Source organism: Erpetoichthys calabaricus, chromosome 3 (assembly GCF_900747795.2).
Source record: "Erpetoichthys calabaricus chromosome 3, fErpCal1.3, whole genome shotgun sequence".
NCBI lineage: Eukaryota > Metazoa > Chordata > Cladistia > Polypteriformes > Polypteridae > Erpetoichthys > Erpetoichthys calabaricus.
Genome location: NC_041396.2, coordinates 146,326,274 through 146,343,525, shown reverse-complemented (window position 1 = coordinate 146,343,525; position 17,252 = coordinate 146,326,274). Strand labels below are relative to the sequence as shown.

The window sequence follows — 17,252 nt, the reverse complement described above, 5'->3', positions numbered from 1 at the left end:
TGCAAAACCTCAAGAAGGTCTCAGGTCTTCTCTGGTCTACACTTCTCACATAGCGCAGTAAATGATTTAAGACCACTTGCTCATGATGGCTCAAGAATTCTTTTGATGGTTTTAAAATTTGTGCTACTTTCCTGTTTGTTGCCTTCTTTGACTCATACAGCTTCAGTGTGCTTTCTTTATTTATCAGATTACAGTGCATGACTGCTCTAACAGATATGAAGCAATCAATGATGAATTTTGGCTCTTGCAATAAAACTTTGTGAGCCATTGTCAAAATGGCAGAGTGCATATTATCTTGTGGAGGCAGGATGTGAGATCCCATTCTTGTGAAGAAGTCAATTAAGTCTTCCTTATTAATTTCATCCATGTTGCCCTGTAATGCCTTCTCAACGCATTCTTGCTCTGCAGAAGACACGTATTTTAGAAAGGATGACATCAATAGGCTTTCATCCACTGCATCAATTCCCTGAATACAGGCAAAGGCAAATGATTGTGAAAGTCTGACAGGTATAATACCGTGGTCCACATAACCTTTAGAACATATTCTACCAACAGCCTGCTATTCCTTCTCTGAGTCTGGGGACCCGTTCCTCATCTCCTTCACACTGTTCCATAAACTCCTCCCAAAAGGCTGTGTAGGCTTCCCTTGATACTTCATCATCATCTATTGCCTTCTCACAGACAAACTGAATTCGCAATATTACATCCAGAACTTTAGGTTCCTTGAAAACATTCATCATATCCTGAATTCTATTTACACGTCTTATTTTTATTTTCTGGACCCCTTTTACACTTTCATCCCTAGCTGGTTCATCTGTTGAAGCCACAGGCAATTGTTGATCATTCATTATGAACTCCTGTAAGACAAATATTGTATTAGACTTGATATGACACATTACAGGATAAGAGCAAAGCCTACATGGTACAACATATCAAATGTGGCAACAAAATTTTGGTGTTCTCTGTTTAGTACTGGGACTTTTCTTATTCTATACTTATTCATAAATGCAATGTGCTGTACCTCTGGACCGGGAAGCAAAGAAAAATAAATCTACTTAGCATAATAGGTCAATAATATTATTCATATTTGAAATAACATCAAGCAGTGCAATTTGTAAAAGAAGGCATTGATTATTAACTACAATAATACAATGCAGTTAGTAGTATAACTTGGTTTATCAGTGTGCTTGATTTATCAGAATATTCACTTGTAAATTAGAGAGAAGTGGGTTTTTTATTTATTTTTTCGGGTGGGGGGTTACAAATGTTTCATTCCAAATAAAATATAGGCAGCACAGTGGCGCGGTGGGTAGCGCTGCTGCCTCGCAGTTAGGAGACCCAGGTTCACTTCCCAGGTCCTCCCTGTGTGGAGTTTGCATGTTCTCCCCGTGTCTGTCTGGGTTTCCTCCGGGTGCTCTGGTTTCCTCCCACAGTCCAAAGACATGCAGGTTAGGTACATTGGCGATCCTAAATTGTCCCGTGTGTGTGCCCTGTGGTGGGATGGCGCCCTGCCTGGGGTTTGTTCCTGCCTTGCACCCTGTGGTCGCTGGGATTGGCTCCAGCAGACCCCTGTGTTAGGATATAGTGGGTTGGACACTGACTGACATTACTTATTTTAACATTGTGCAACCTACACTGAATGTAGGACAATTACAGATACTAAAAGTTGAACTGACCATAGCATACTGTATGTTATTATAAACAATATTAAAGAGTTGACTTATCAAAGTTTTTCTGAAACTCAAGAAAGTAACCTACATACCTCATCTGGGAAATGCCATGAAAGTGTAGACATAAGAGCACTCTCACTGTTATCATACATGTTGCCAAACTGAATCTCAGGATCTTCCAATGATGTGTCAATAGCAAGTGCAATTTCAAGTTTGTCAGAATTATCAATAGGCGAGCTGGATACAAACTGCACAGACAAATATAAACACATTTTACTCTCTTATTATTTAAGGTAATAATATCCTGTTTCCACGTCAGTAGTAACAACAATTAGAGGCAAAGCCTTGGGTAGCACTAGATACATAATCCCACAAACAAAGAGCTTGTTGTTCCTGTTCTGATCATACTATATATATATATATATATTAGCAAAAATGAAATCAGAGTATACCTTACCCTGCTCAGATGCTCATGTGGGCATTCATCATGGTCAGTATCTGAAGATATTCTTCCATGACCACTACCATCATAATTTTCATGCACTTTATTATCTGTCCACTTCATCTTTCTATCTGATTTCCTTTTTACTGTAGTGACCTATTCAAAAGAATACAAATAACCCTCAATTACGACGTACTTCCACAATGTAAAGCTACAGAACTGAAAAAAGAAATTAACAGCTTAAATTCAGACTTTACATCTTAGAAAGCATAAAGCTTAGTGATCATATATTTTAGTAGCTGAACTGAAGATATGTAAATCTGTAGAACGTTCAATGAAAACCTACTATGCATACCACACTCTGCTCTTTGTGTTGTGATTCATCCATCTCAGGAACTGAAGATATGTTTCCGTGGGTTCATTAACTGGAACATAGCTCTGCTTCTTTTCATTACACTGGCCTTTTAAGAAAACACATTAGTGCTAAGTATTCAGCAGTGTGAAAACACTTTTAAAAATATGTAATGTAGTATTATCCCATTATTTTTCACAAACACTTCCAAAATAATTTGAGCCCAAGTCTTGTGATAAACATTTAGGATATAGGGTGTACTGCATACCTTTCTCAGCTTGATATGGGTTGACCCATCAGGCACAAAGTCAGAATCTGTATCTGAAGAAATGACAAGGGCTTGCCGCTCATCAATATCTGTTTTCTTTGAACAAAGATATAGACATAACATTCGTAGTTTACTCTGTTCATAAAGCTGACACAGTGTGACTTCTGGCAACACAATATTTTGAGCAAAGTCATGAATTTCAAAAACAAATTCATCTGCAGACCCTTTTGAAGAATTGCCTTTTGGGAAAAACAGCTCCTTCCCAACACCAAGAAGTTCTTCAACTGTTTTTTGGCAGTCAGGTGTCTTGTTCCTCCTCCGTTTGTTGTTCGTATTTGGTGATACTCTCCATCCTGGAAATTCAACCACCCCATTTCCAGATGCCGATTATCTTTTGATGCATCCTTATTTCCAAAGGCAAATGATCTTTTGGATATATACTTGTTATCAGTAACCTCTTCTGCTGCTTTTTTAAACTTTGCCTTTACTCTTTACAGGATCAATGACTTGACAGTTGATTCTCCCCCACTGGCACTTAGAGCAGTGTTTTGATGACAAAAAGCTCTCACTGCAATACAATCTCCATATTTGGGGATATATGCTCTGAGTTCTTCATCACTCATGACAGCTCCAGTGGTGTGAAAAACTATTTGCCCCCTTCCTGATTTCTTATTCTTTTGCATGTTTGTCACACAAAATGTTTCTGATCATCAAACACATTTAACCATTAGTCAAATATAACACAAGTAAACACAAAATGCAGTTTTTAAATGATGGTTTTTATTATTTAGGGAGAAAAAAAATCCAAACCTACATGGCCCTGTGTGAAAAAGTAATTGCCCCCTTGTTAAAAAATAACCTAACTGTGGTGTATCACACCTGAGTTCAATTTCCGTAGCCACCCCCAAGCCTGATTACTGCCACACCTGTTTCAATCAAGAAATCACTTAAATAGGAGCTGCCTGACACAGAGAAGTTGACCAAAAGCACCTCAAAAGCTAGACATCATGCCAAGATCCAAAGAAATTCAGGAACAAATGAGAACAGAAGTAATTGAGATCTATCAGTCTGGTAAAGGTTATAAAGCCATTTCTAAAGCTTTGGGACTCCAGCGAACCACAGTGAGAGCCATTATCCACAAATGGCAAAAACATGGAACAGTGGTGAACCTTCCCAGGAGTGGCCGGCCGACCAAAATTACCCCAAGAGCGCAGAGACGACTCATCCGAGAGATCACAAAAGACCCCAGGACAACGTCTAAAGAACTGCAGGCCTCACTTGCCTCAATTAAGGTCAGTGTTCACGACTCCACCATAAGAAAGAGACTGGGCAAAAACGGCTTGCATGGCAGATGTCCAAGACGCAAACCACTGTTAAGCAAAAAGAACATGAGGGCTCGTCTCAATTTTGCTAAGAAACATCTCAATGATTGCCAAGACTTTTGGGAAAATACCTTGTGGACTGATGAGACAAAAGTTGAACTTTTTGGAAGGCAAATGTCCCGTTACATCTGGCGTAAAAGGAACACAGCATTTCAGAAAAAGAACATCATACCAACAGTAAAATATGGTGGTGGTAGTGTGATGGTCTGGGGTTGCTTTGCTGCTTCAGGACCTGGAAGGCTTGCTGTGATAGATGGAACCATGAATTCTACTGTCTACCAAAAAATCCTGAAGGAGAATGTCCGGCCATCTGTTCGTCAACTCAAGCTGAAGCGATCTTGGGTGCTGCAACAGGACAATGACCCAAAACACACCAGCAAATCCACCTCTGAATGGCTGAAGAAAAACAAAATGAAGACTTTGGAGTGGCCTAGTCAAAGTCCTGACCTGAATCCAATTGAGATGCTATGGCATGACCTTAAAAAGGCGGTTCATGCTAGAAAACCCTCAAATAAAGCTGAATTACAACAATTTTGCAAAGATGAGTGGGCCAAAATTCCTCCAGAGCGCTGTAAAAGACTCATTGCAAGTTATCACAAACGCTTGATTGCAGTTATTGCTGCTAAGGGTGGCCCAACCAGTTATTAGGTTCAGGGGGCAATTACTTTTTCACACAGGGCCATGTAGATTTGGATTTTTTTTTCTCCCTAAATAATAAATTTGACTAATGGTTAAATGTGTTTGATGATCAGAAACATTTTGTGTGACAAACATGCAAAAGAATAAGAAATCAGGAAGGGGGCAAATAGTTTTTCACACCACTGTATAACACTCATGTCAATCTGCAATGAGAAAAAAATCATGAAAACACATACAGTATCTTGCTGCAATTATTTGGTGTTTAAAAGTCATTCTGTTCTAAAGTCTAATTGTTTTAAAGGTCCCTTTGTCCCATTCCCATCTTACAGAAGGTAATGAGCATCCAAACCAGTTCTGCCAGATACTACATCAGATTCTACCCCTTGGGGGGTCCAGACTCTGAACTCTGTATTCATTCAGATGGATGTTTTAGGGGTGTACTAGAAGAAACAGCTAATGCAATGCAAAAGTTTACTCACACAAATTACTAACCCACATACTGTACAGAATCTGAAGAGGTGAAGTATGCTTTACTTCTGTGTTGTAAATTGTTCCAAATCTAATTTGCAGGTCTTAAAGTTAAAATATCTGTGTAAAACTGATTAATAAATGTTGCTTTTAATAACTCAATGTAAAAATACAGAAAAGTGACATCCTTTATATGATTAATACAGAACATAACAACGAAAACATAGAAAAGCTTATTTTGGTCCATTAAGTCTTCAGATTTCATTAAATGTGATTGAGTGTATTGATGTACCTTGCAGTGGACTGGAAACCCACCCAGAGTTTGTTCCTACATTAAGCCAGTGCTGCAACAAGTCCTACCACCATTTCATTGGATTAGGAGAGTTTAACAAAATAATAAATTAAATGTTTGTCAAAAACTCATTATCCTAATATCCAGATTAGAAGACACTAAAGAGAACACAGTGCTCAGATCCAAATTTCCCTTTGTCACTGAGCAAAAGGGTCTAAATTATAACATCCAGATAATTTTGGGTATCTACTCTTGCTATTTTAACAAGAATAGAACTACACAGCTATACATAGTATTGTATAACATACTGTATTTATTAAAAGAAACAGGAATAGAAGATTTTCTGAATACTGAAAATATGTTATAAATTTCTCTCAATTGCCAAAATATAGTTATTCCTACCTTCCTATTACTACATTCAAAAACTATAAAGTTACAATGGGCCAGTAATGATCTCATCAGCACTAATAGCAACATACAGTAGGAAGCAAACCCTACGGATGACGCACCATTGCAATGTACAATCATACACACACAAGCAGAAAATTCATCAGGGGTGTTGTGGGTAACAACCATTACTATTACTATTATACCAGTAAAATCCCCAGGAAGAAATGCATAATTTCCCCTCATTACCATTACTATAAATAAAGTATCAGTTTATCTTTAATGCTTTATTAGTAATAACATTTAGAAATATGGCAACCTCATGGAGCAGAGACTTTTTAGAAACATCAGTGATGCAGAGGTAGTCCTTCTGCCTCACAGTAAGGAGACCAGGGTTTGTGTCCTGGGTGCTCCCTGTGTGGAGTTTTCATGATCTCCCTGTGTCCATTTGGGTGTCCCCAGAATACTCCAGTTTCCTATCATGGTCCAGAGACATGAAGGTTAGGTGTATTGCTGATATTAAATTAGCCCTGGTGTGTGTTTTTGTGTTTACCCTACAATGGACTGGTGCCTTATCCAGGGATTGTTCCTGCCTTACACAATAATTTCTGAGATAGACTCCAGTTTTCCGACACCCTTGCTTTGGATAAGCACGTTTAAAAGATGGATCTTCTGGAGCTTAAATCTAATCCCGACATTGTCAGTGGCTGTGCTTGCAATGCGTGAACCTACCCAGTGACATACATGGGCTGTTTACTGTTCAAGGCACTGTGCTGCAGACATATCAAGCAATAGCACTGCAAATGAGTAAATGTCAGTTCTATGTGAGAACAGATGTGTAAACAATTAATAATGTAAGATATTACTATAACAACAAAGATGCACTGTATATGATACAAATGTGCCCAATGAAATGCACAATACAGTATATGCATTTAAGCGCAAATATTTCTTCTACATTTGATGTTAACACAATTCAAGCAGTGCCTTCAACGGTATATCAGAAAAATAACAAAATGAAGAATTTTATGATGAAAAAAAACTCTAAAGTTTACAAAATAACCATTGTCACCATCAACAAATAACTGGGCTATATACAACTATATATGTTGCAAAATCATTAACTACTCATTTACTTTACCATCGAGTTCAAGTGAAGCTGTTGTCCTTTTTATTTAAACATTGGTACAAGTATAAAAAGACTATTAAGCAATCAACAATTGTGACATGTGTAGTTCAGTGATTGGAGCTGCCATCACAGTTTGAAAATGCTGGTTTTAAATCTGATAGATCCATTATTCTAATAAAGGGTGTAAATGTATACAAATTTTTGTCTTTCAAATGCTGGAGACAAGGTCGCACTTTGTGGGTTTCGCTGCCACATAATGATGAACATATAAAACTAATTCCATCTATCTCTTTTTCAGGCTTTTTAATGTTCAGGCTTGTGGGGACTCAGTTTTTATCTCAGCATCTTTGTGAGAATTATGGAAAAAGTCTGGGCCAGTATGTCTGTTAATTAACAACTTTAAAATGGACCAGTGTTATTCAGTGTGGGTCTCTGACTGTGTCGATAAAGTGGGTCTTGTTCAGAAAGCGGGCGCCACTTGAGACGGCCTTCCCCTCGCCCAAACACTAACCTTAAGGTCAATAAAATAGGTCCCTGATGTTAGGTCACTATTATAGGGCTAAACTGATAACAGAAATGTGAAACCTACTTATATACCTAATTTTAATTATTGTGAAACAACCAAGTGGTGTCCGCTTTCTGAACAAGAGCCCGATAAACTAAGCTAGCTGAGTGAGTCGCGAAAAAAAGCGCAAAGCAAGGAGTTAGCGTAAAAACTGTCAGTATTTTAATCAAACCGCAAATTCTCTGAAGGTACTGTAATAACAACTTTTAGCTATTATGTATAATTTAGCCCAGTACGTTTATGGTCTCAGTACCCCTTTGGAGAAACAGGCGTGATTTCAACCGGTAAATAAAATATAACTAAAGAGCAGGTGGAGTTTGTACCTCTAAGTGAAGCGAGTGCAAATAAGAACAGGAAAATATCGCAGATCGTGTCAAGCAAGTCAATAGTGGTTGAGAAACACTGATGCTGCCTACATTTCTGCCAATACTAAAAAGTATACTGCTTAAAAATACACTATTTTAAAAGTATCGATAGTTGCCAAGACAAATTGTCCTACCTTGTCGTCTTTGAGTCTACTTTTGCAAATTTGAAAATGCCTTTCTCCATTATGAACTTTACATGTGAAACTGTGCAGTGACAAGATTTTTTTTTTAATATCATATAATCCCTATACAAAGCCATTATGTATCAAGGAGTGCGCATGGAATAGTTTCTGGTGCGCACGCGCAAGTATCATTCGCGCTCTTGACACTATCTGGTGCTCACTTGAAACTATCTGGTGCGCACTTGAAACTATCTGGTGCTCACTTGAAAGTATCTGGTGCTCACTTGAAAGTATCTGGTGCGCACTTGAAACTATCTGGTGCTCACTTGAAAGTATCTGGTGCTCACTTGAAAGTATCTGGTGCGCACTTGAAACTATCTGGTACTCACTTGATACTATCTGGTGCTCACTTGAAACTATCTGGTGCTCACTTGAAAGTATCTGGTGCGCACCAGAAAAATCCTCAGAAAAAAAATTGCACAATGTCCCCTCGGGGGCTCCGTAACAAATATATGTGACATTGGGTGTAAATTTATGGTACTAGTAAAAGTTTGCTTTTTTTCATTTTTATTCTCTCAGTCACGATCACGCCACTCCCCAGTCTGACCCTAACTAACTAAATTTACACCTGATATGACGCTGTTCATTTTCAAATAATATTGCATTAGTGTGATGATGTTTTCTGATTAGTACTATTCAGGTCATACAATGATTTCTTCAAAATGTCACATATATATGTCTGTTTCTTTTTTTCCCGGTGCTGCACTGACATCATGCACCAGAAGGCGTGAGCTTATTCAGTGCGAGCAGGAGCACACAGGTGGCCGGTTGCTTGTGCTATAACAAGCTTGACCTGGCGGCGATCAACGCACATGTACTGTGCAAGGCATGTACTTTGAGATTGCTAAAATATAAAGTGCAATATAAATAAATTTTTTTATTATTATTATTATTATTATGTACGGAGTCCACAGAGAAAAGAAGAGTGTTCATGGCTCTCCTTGCAGAGGAACTTTGTCGTCACTTCAAACTGAGTTAGCGTTAGGCGCCCCTTCAATGTAATAGGAACCACAGCATAGAGAGAAGTGTGTACATTGCAACAGGTACACATGTCGTAAATGTAGAAAGGATGGTCCTTGGGTGTGTGGGAACTGTTAACATTTGAATTTAATGATTGCATATAGCGCGGAACTGACCTCTCTGTACTATTCTTTCCTCTGCATGTCCTGGGGCCTCATGTATAAACGGTGCGTACGCACAGAAATGTTGCGTACGAACCTTTCCACGCTCAAATCGCGATGTATAAAACCTAAACTTGGCGTAAAGCCACGCACATTTCCACGGTAACTCATTCCTTTGCGTACGCAATTTATCCGCCCGGTTTTGCAGACTGGCGGCACCCAGTGTCAAAGCAGTGCTACTGTTCCTGTGTGATCACCTTTCTTTCTTAAATCCACATTCCTGGCGTGGCTTTATAAATACACTGAAATTAACTGCATATTGTTTATTAGTGTAATGCATCTGATTGTAATTAACCTGTAGCAATATAATGGTCCAGGGAATAGCCATAGTATTCCAAATACCATAACTGCTTTAGCGTTGTAACTCTCACTGCATCTTCTTTCAGCTGCTCCCGTTAAGGGTTGCCACAGCAGATCATCTTTTTCCACATTACTCTCACTGCACCACTCGGAGTATTTATGTCACTGTATCTGAGTGGGAAATCACAGCAGCAGCTGATTGGAAAGAGAATTATCGGTACACAGCATGAAGCAGATGCTGCCTGAGCCACAGCAAACGCTTTAGTCCCTGTACGGACTTCGCGGTTTAGAAACAGTTTCATCCCAAGAACTCTAAACACTAAATCAGTCCATCAACTGCTCCTTATATAATTGTTTACTTATAAGTACAATCACCTCACTGTAAACTTGCACTACAGTTATAATATTGCACAACCTGCGCCACTTTATAAAGCGCGTATTTACATGTGATGACGGTATTCATTTCTAAGACGAAATGCAGCAAAACATGTTGATTATATTATACAGATAAAACTTTAACTTCATTTAAATAATCTGTATTGTTAATAATTAAACATGTGAGGACACGGTGCCGCAGCGCTAGCTAGTTCAGTAATTGTTCCTGCCTTGCGCTGTATTATTGCTGGTGCTGACGCGACACTGGAAAGATAGACGGATATAATAATTAAACATGTACTACTAAGATATTTCAATGTTCCTTAAAAGTTTTGAAGAATCGAAGTTCTAAGCTTACAGATGGCTTCACGTCTATTACATAGCTTATTGTGTGGCGATTGAGTTTTTGGAGAAAGAAAAGTAAGGACAGGAATTGGAGGTTAGTACGTTTGAAAGAGACAGTACTGCTGTGATAAATTATTTAACTGAAGGTTGCGCATGGCGCAGCAAGCCTCTTGCGTGAGACATGAACAAGCACTGCGCCACCGTGTTCCCATGTTTAATAACATGCTTTCATTCCTATCATCATGAAAAAGATATCACGTATACATCTCAGTATTTTAATTATTCAGAGAGCTGTAATATCAAGAATGTAATGGAGTATGTGTCCTGTCGGAGAAAGAGAAAGCCCGTTTAAAAAGCAGGTAGTGATTCATACACATAGAGCACATAGAAGATCAAATACAGAACAAAGCATTTAACATGCCACTTTAGTTACAATAGGATTTGAGAAACTAGTAAATTAAACGATTTTAAGATGAAGTTTAAGATGTTCTACTTTAATGGCAAAATAAACTACGTGATTAAAGTGGAAATTTCGAGATTAAAGTTGACATTTCGTGCTTTTTTCCCCACTGTGTGCCTTTTTTTTTGTCTGTACCCTAATAAGCTTTCATATGACACTCAGACAGTGGGCTACGACTCGCTTTTTCACGGCGACTTTGATATGTGATTTCTTTTTTATTTCGGGCACTGTGCGACTTTGTGAAGTTGAGCCTTCGAGATTCTCCGACACACTGTCACTCGATCAGCTTTCTTTTGTTGATTATACCACTGTTTAAACCAACAAATAGTACGTTTTTCCTTTGCCTCCACTTGGTATTCGCTGAAATTCTTATATTTTCTCCCGTGCTTTTTCCCATTGTCTTTTCACAGAAGGCTATTTATATTGATTTGCATATTCAAAGAGGCGTAATTCTGGGAGGAGTTGGGGCGGGACAGAAGGCGCGTGCACGTGCGTTACTTTTCACGCAAATCGGGATTTATGTAGTAGAAGAACGTGAAAGTATGCGTGCGCACAGATTCCTGCATCTGGATTTTTCTGTGCGTACGCACAATCCCGCTTTTGTGCTTACGCCATATTATAGTGTGAGTTCTACGCACGGCGTTATACATGAAGCCCCTGGAGTGTAAAAGAAACATCACTATGCACCAAAATATGGAGACGGTCACTGATTACAACCACAAGGTGGTATGCCAATGTATATGAATAATTTGAACAATGTTGCATCCGTGCCACAATGTTTTTCGAAATGTAGTATACAGGTCATAAAATGAATAATTCCAAATATCATATATACCTATGTCTCTGTTTTTTGTCAGTGCGGCTTTGACATCATGGATCATAAGGTGCATACTAACTCAGCGTAAGCAGGAACACTCAATAAAATGAATAAAAAAAATCAAGTGACAATGAGATAGGAATAAGGTAGATTCGCCAGTGTTTGTGTGTCAGCTTTTATCCATCCAGATCAGAGAATTTCCAGTTCCATTGTCTCAAAACACCGCTCACATCTACAGTTATTCCCAGTTTTATTTATTCCCAGTTTCAAATAAAAACTGGGGGGCGGTAGTATGTATTGTGATCGTGACTGAGAGAATAAAAGTGGAAAAAAAATGCTAACTTTTACAAGTACTATAAATTTACAGCGGCTATTACAGTCGGCTATTCAAATCAAATCTATGTGTTTATTGTATAATATTAACAATAAGAGCAGCTCACTACTCAAAACGGTAAATGTATGAGGCAGTCAGGATCAAACCGTGGACTCTTGATTACATATCAGCAATTCTTACTGCTGCGCCATGGAAGCCGATGCCTTATGCTTGAACTAGGGCCAACCTTTTGTGAAAAGTGTTTATCTAATCTTTGGACTTCAGGCTTCACACATTATATAGTTTATGTCTACATTTTGTCATTTATTACTAAAATATGAAAAACGTTTCTGTTTTAACGATGTGTTTACACAGATTATTGTAGAAACGGAACACACATGAAATGCATGTGTTCCAAATAACAATCTCTTTCCATTCTAAAACTCCAGCATTTCACTCCCAGATAATGAAGGCTAGAACTGGGAAAACTTTGTGCACGTTCTGCGCCGGTGGGGGGATGGAATAGTAGGCTGCTTGTTTTGATCGGCACATTTACAAGACAAAAGACGCTGACGGAGAGGTGCGAAGGGATTTTTGTGTTTTTTCATAGGCTTTGGTAATTCTAGTGTTAAGGACTCAACCGATTTTTAATGCTGCTTACAGAGTTTAGCATATATATGCATATTACTTTACACATTGCATATTACTTCACTGTACACTAGTATCCCACAAAAAGATTTGACACTTATTGTTCATATGAATCTCCTCTGGTGATCGGCATTTCAGATCAATTTCATTTAAACTGGATTTTTTTTACATCTGATAATTGATTTTTCAGACAACACAATGGTGTGTCAATGGGGGACACTTTTAGCTCTAGCATCTCCATCCTGTACTTAGCAGCTTTAAAATATCATTATGTGTTTTCATGTCTCAATCTCTTTCTTGTTCAGGTCAAATGGGTTAGATATATTGATGATATATTTCTTATCTGGAAGGGTGATACTGAATCGCTTGTTTCATTTCATCCTTTTCTGAATGCTTGTGACTCAAATTTATCATTCACATTAAATAATGATATCAATTCAACGTGATTTCTGAATGTCTCAGTTTATGTTAAATATCACCCTTTTTAATGTTTCCTGCATTGGAAACCTACAGATTGCAATACATTAATGCAAGCATCAAGTTATCATTCTCAGCCATTAATCAACAATTTAGCAGTTTTATAATTTCTCCACTATTTCTGTCATTGGCCATTTACCACGGAGGCACACTCTATGCAGAAAAGGTTTATTGAATGTCGTTATTTCACAGTCTCTGTGCAAAGGACTTCATATTAAGATATAGTCTCTTTCTTATCACCACATAAGCAGATCACAATTAATAGGTTAACATGCAATTTAACATGTTCCAAATATTACAAATAAGATAAAGAGATCTATCTTGAGACATTGGTATTGACTTGGTCTTAACCTCTCCTTGAATTACTGCCACTTTTCTTATTTGCATGCAATGGTAATATCCATGACAGTGTAGTTAATACTCACCACATTCTATTGCCTACTGTGGTAGAAATCAATATAATTAAAGAAAGTTATCTTCTACCAGGACAAATCTGATAAAACCTTTTTCAATCAGACAGGAGAAAGCTTGTCCATCTGTATCATTTATTACTCTTGCAGCACCATGCTGAAAAGTGAGCACTCATTACAAGAGTCTGTTACAACATGATCAGAATGATTAAAGACCTAAGGCAAAAGGTGGTATGGCTCTACCTAACTTTTAATTTTATTACTGGGCAGCAAACATACAAACTACAAAAGCCTGGACATGGACACAAATAGATGAACATACACAGGCTTGGTCCACAATAGAAATAAAAACCCTCAGTACTTCTTTATATTCCTTGCTTTGCACCCCAATAAATATCTGTTATCACCAATAAACTAACAAGCCAATTGTGCTTCACTCACACAGAATATGGAACCAATGTAGGAAGCATATTAAGACAGAGAAGCTTTTATCTGTGGCACCTCTGCAGGAGAACCACCTTTTTCTACCCTCTTAAACATATGCAGTTTTTAATGCCTGGAAAACATTTGAGATTAAATCAATTAGAGATCTGTACATAGACAATGTCTTTGCATACTACGAACAATTACACTCCAAATGTAACTTTCTGCAACACATTTCTTTCACTACCTTCAAATTCGAAACTTTGTTCAACAGAACCTGCCCAATTTTCCTCACCTCCCACCTACCTCTATGTCGGAAAAAATATTGATAATCTCAAGGACTCAGGCAGTATTTCCGTAATATATAAAACCGTTTTACAGTCCCTCCTTTTCAAAGATCTCCGATCCTCGAGCTCCATATGTCCAAAGCATAGAATTATTCAACTCAAAATTATATATCGAGCACATCTCTCTCATTTAAAATTGTCCAAAATGTTTCCAGGGCAAGATCCAACCTGTGAATGCTGCAATCAAGTTCCAGCCTCACTAGGCCACATATTTTGGGCCTGCACCAAATTAGCATAATTTTGGACCAAAATTTTTAAATGCCTTTCAGACAGCCTTGGTGTCATAATCCCTCCTTATCCACTAACAGCTGTGTTTAGTGTACATCCAGATGGGCTTAAAGTGGAGAAGGACAAACAAACTGTAATTGCCTTTACTACACTACTGGCACGTAGACTTATCTTGCTCAACTGGAATAATCCTAATTCACCTATTCAGTGGGTAATTGATGTTATATACTATTTGAAACTGGAAAAAATCAAATTCACACTTACAGGATCTGTACAAAACTTTTTCAAAACCTGGCAGGATCTAATCAATAACATTTTAGAATAAGCATTTAAATTGAGGAAGCAGGTTCTCTCCCCTCTTTTACTCCATTTACTGTATCTTTATTCATTTATTACTTTATCCATTTACTTATTTTTACTAGCATAACATTTTTATACTGTTGGCCTAGCTCTCTTTCTCAGGGGTGGGGGTTGGTTTGTTTCAAACCTTTTTTTTTTGTAAAACCTGAGTTATTTGTATGAAATTTTATTTGATTTTAATAAAATCAATAAGATTATAAAAAAAAAAGAATGATCAATGAAACAGAGGGTAGAGGTTCATTTTATAAACAATTGAATTTACATAGAGTGTCCATCAAAGTATACATTTACTCTGGTTGGTTCTTTGGTTTACACCCAAATGAAATACAAAATAAAAGTCTATTTTATTATATTTTTATTCTTCTTATACCTCTGGGTTTAGCTATTATCCTTGAAATTTCTATGTTTGCGAGAACTGTCCAATCTTGCTTACAGGGCATCTGATGATCTCTTAGTCATCTTGTGTATTACATGTTTGTCTTTGTTGTTCACTTGACCTTTATCTGGTTTCCTGATATGCCTGAACAGGTTTCTGACATTTCTTGAAACAAATGCTTATATATTTCAATGAGCACTGGAAGCCAAAATACCTAACTATTGTCATTTCTAAATTATTCTCTCACAACATACAGATTTCAATTATCAAGGCCATCTTTCTAATATATACATATGTAAACACGAGAATAGAAAAATATATCAATTACCTTAAATGCAGGCATACATCACAAAATTGTAAGCACATAATGAATACCAATATCTGAAAGTAAGGCTAAAGAAACACATGGCCTGAGTTAATGAGCATACATGCCTAAAACACAACATGAAATATAATGGATATATGAATATAATGAAAAGTTCCAACTTTTTAAAGACACTCAGAGAATAGGAGGAAAAATGCAGAGAATATATAAAAATGTACAGAATGTACTGCAAAAAATGGTACTTATGTCTAGAAAAATACAATAATGATTACCAAAATATAACCTGGAGAATGTCCAATGTCAAAAGTAGTGAACAGAAATGAAGTTCTGTAGTAGCAAACAGCTGGATACGGAAGTGGGTGTATTTATAGAAATCAGCCCATTTCATTCATTTATGCCCGAACCGTTACATTAATCTTAGTTTGTATATCCAGCATAGTCACAGATTACTGAAATTCCCTCCACTAGGATGTGGGATGGCTATTTCAAAAACCGTATATTACAGATCAGTGCGAGCATGATTAGTCTCCATGAAATGACTTGAAACAAAGTGTTTGATAAAGCGTGTTCTTATATTCATTTTGAGTTTCATAATTTGTATGTATTGTGATTTGACTTGCCTACATACACTAGAGGACAAATACATAAGAATAAATAAACCACACCAGATGAATTACAGTCTTATCTATGGTAGTGCATTTCAGGGTACCAAGTGAATTGCCTTTGAATACATTGATACAACAAGTGTGATTCATGCATGGAAAGTGCTTATTTTTAAGGAATGGGTAATTTATGTGTAGTGTGAGAGAATAATTTATAGGTAACAATAGTTAAGAATTTTGGCTTACAGTGCACATTGAAATATATAAGCATTTGTGTTAAGAAATGTTAGAAACCTGTTCAGGCATATCAGGAAACCAGATAAAGGTCAAGTGAACAACAAAGACAAACATCTATCCATCCATTTTCCAACCCACTGAATCCGAACACAGGGTCACTGGTGTGTCTGCTGGAGCCAATCCCAGCCAACACAGGGCACAAGGCAGGAACCAATCCCGGGCAGGGTGCCAACCCACCACAGGACACACACAAACACACCCACACACACTAGGGCCAATTTAGAATTGGCAATCCACCTAACCTGCATGTCTTTGGACTGTGGGAGGAAACCGGAGCACCCGGAGGAAACCCACGCAGACATGGGGAGAACATGCAAACTCCACGCAGGGAGGACCCGGGAAACAAACCCAGGTCCCCAGGTCTCCCAACTGCGAGGCAGCAGCGCTACCCACTGCGCCACCGTGCCACCCCAAAGACGAACATGTAATACATAAAATGTACTAAAAGATGACTAAGAGATCATCAGATGTCCTGTAAGCATGATTGGACAGTTGTCACATACACAGAAATTTCAAGGGTAATAGCTAAATCTAAAAATTAGTGATGAGCGAATCGCCTTGAGTTTGAAAGTGTTTGCAAATATAAGTGGGCAAGGGCTAACTGAATTAGATTTGACTGGATTATAATGGTGTAATCATCATTAAAGTGTCCCTGAGGGCTAGGGAACCATCTGCAAACTATATTGGACCGATTATTGTGGCCAAAAAGGTGACTTGAGATGTGTGGCAGCAGTGCCAACCATTGCACCACCGTGCCTCCATGAGATCGAAGAAGGAAGAACGCAGTCATATATTTAGTCAGAACAAGGCATAAATGGGGAAATCAT

At 37.9% G+C, this 17,252-nt stretch overlaps 1 protein-coding gene across 1 annotated transcript; it reads right to left on the bottom strand.

Moving 5' to 3' along the window:
- Positions 1–545: 545 nt before the first annotated feature.
- On the bottom strand, positions 546–2,523 carry LOC127527094 (uncharacterized). Its single transcript, XM_051924717.1, has 4 exons — positions 2,468–2,523; positions 2,128–2,268; positions 1,763–1,918; positions 546–857 (listed from the first exon to the last, which is right to left on the bottom strand). The coding sequence occupies exons 1-4, from the start codon at positions 2,498–2,500 to the stop codon at positions 546–548; spliced, it is 642 nt and encodes a 213-aa protein (XP_051780677.1). The 5' UTR covers positions 2,501–2,523.
- Positions 2,524–17,252: the final 14,729 nt, after the last annotated feature.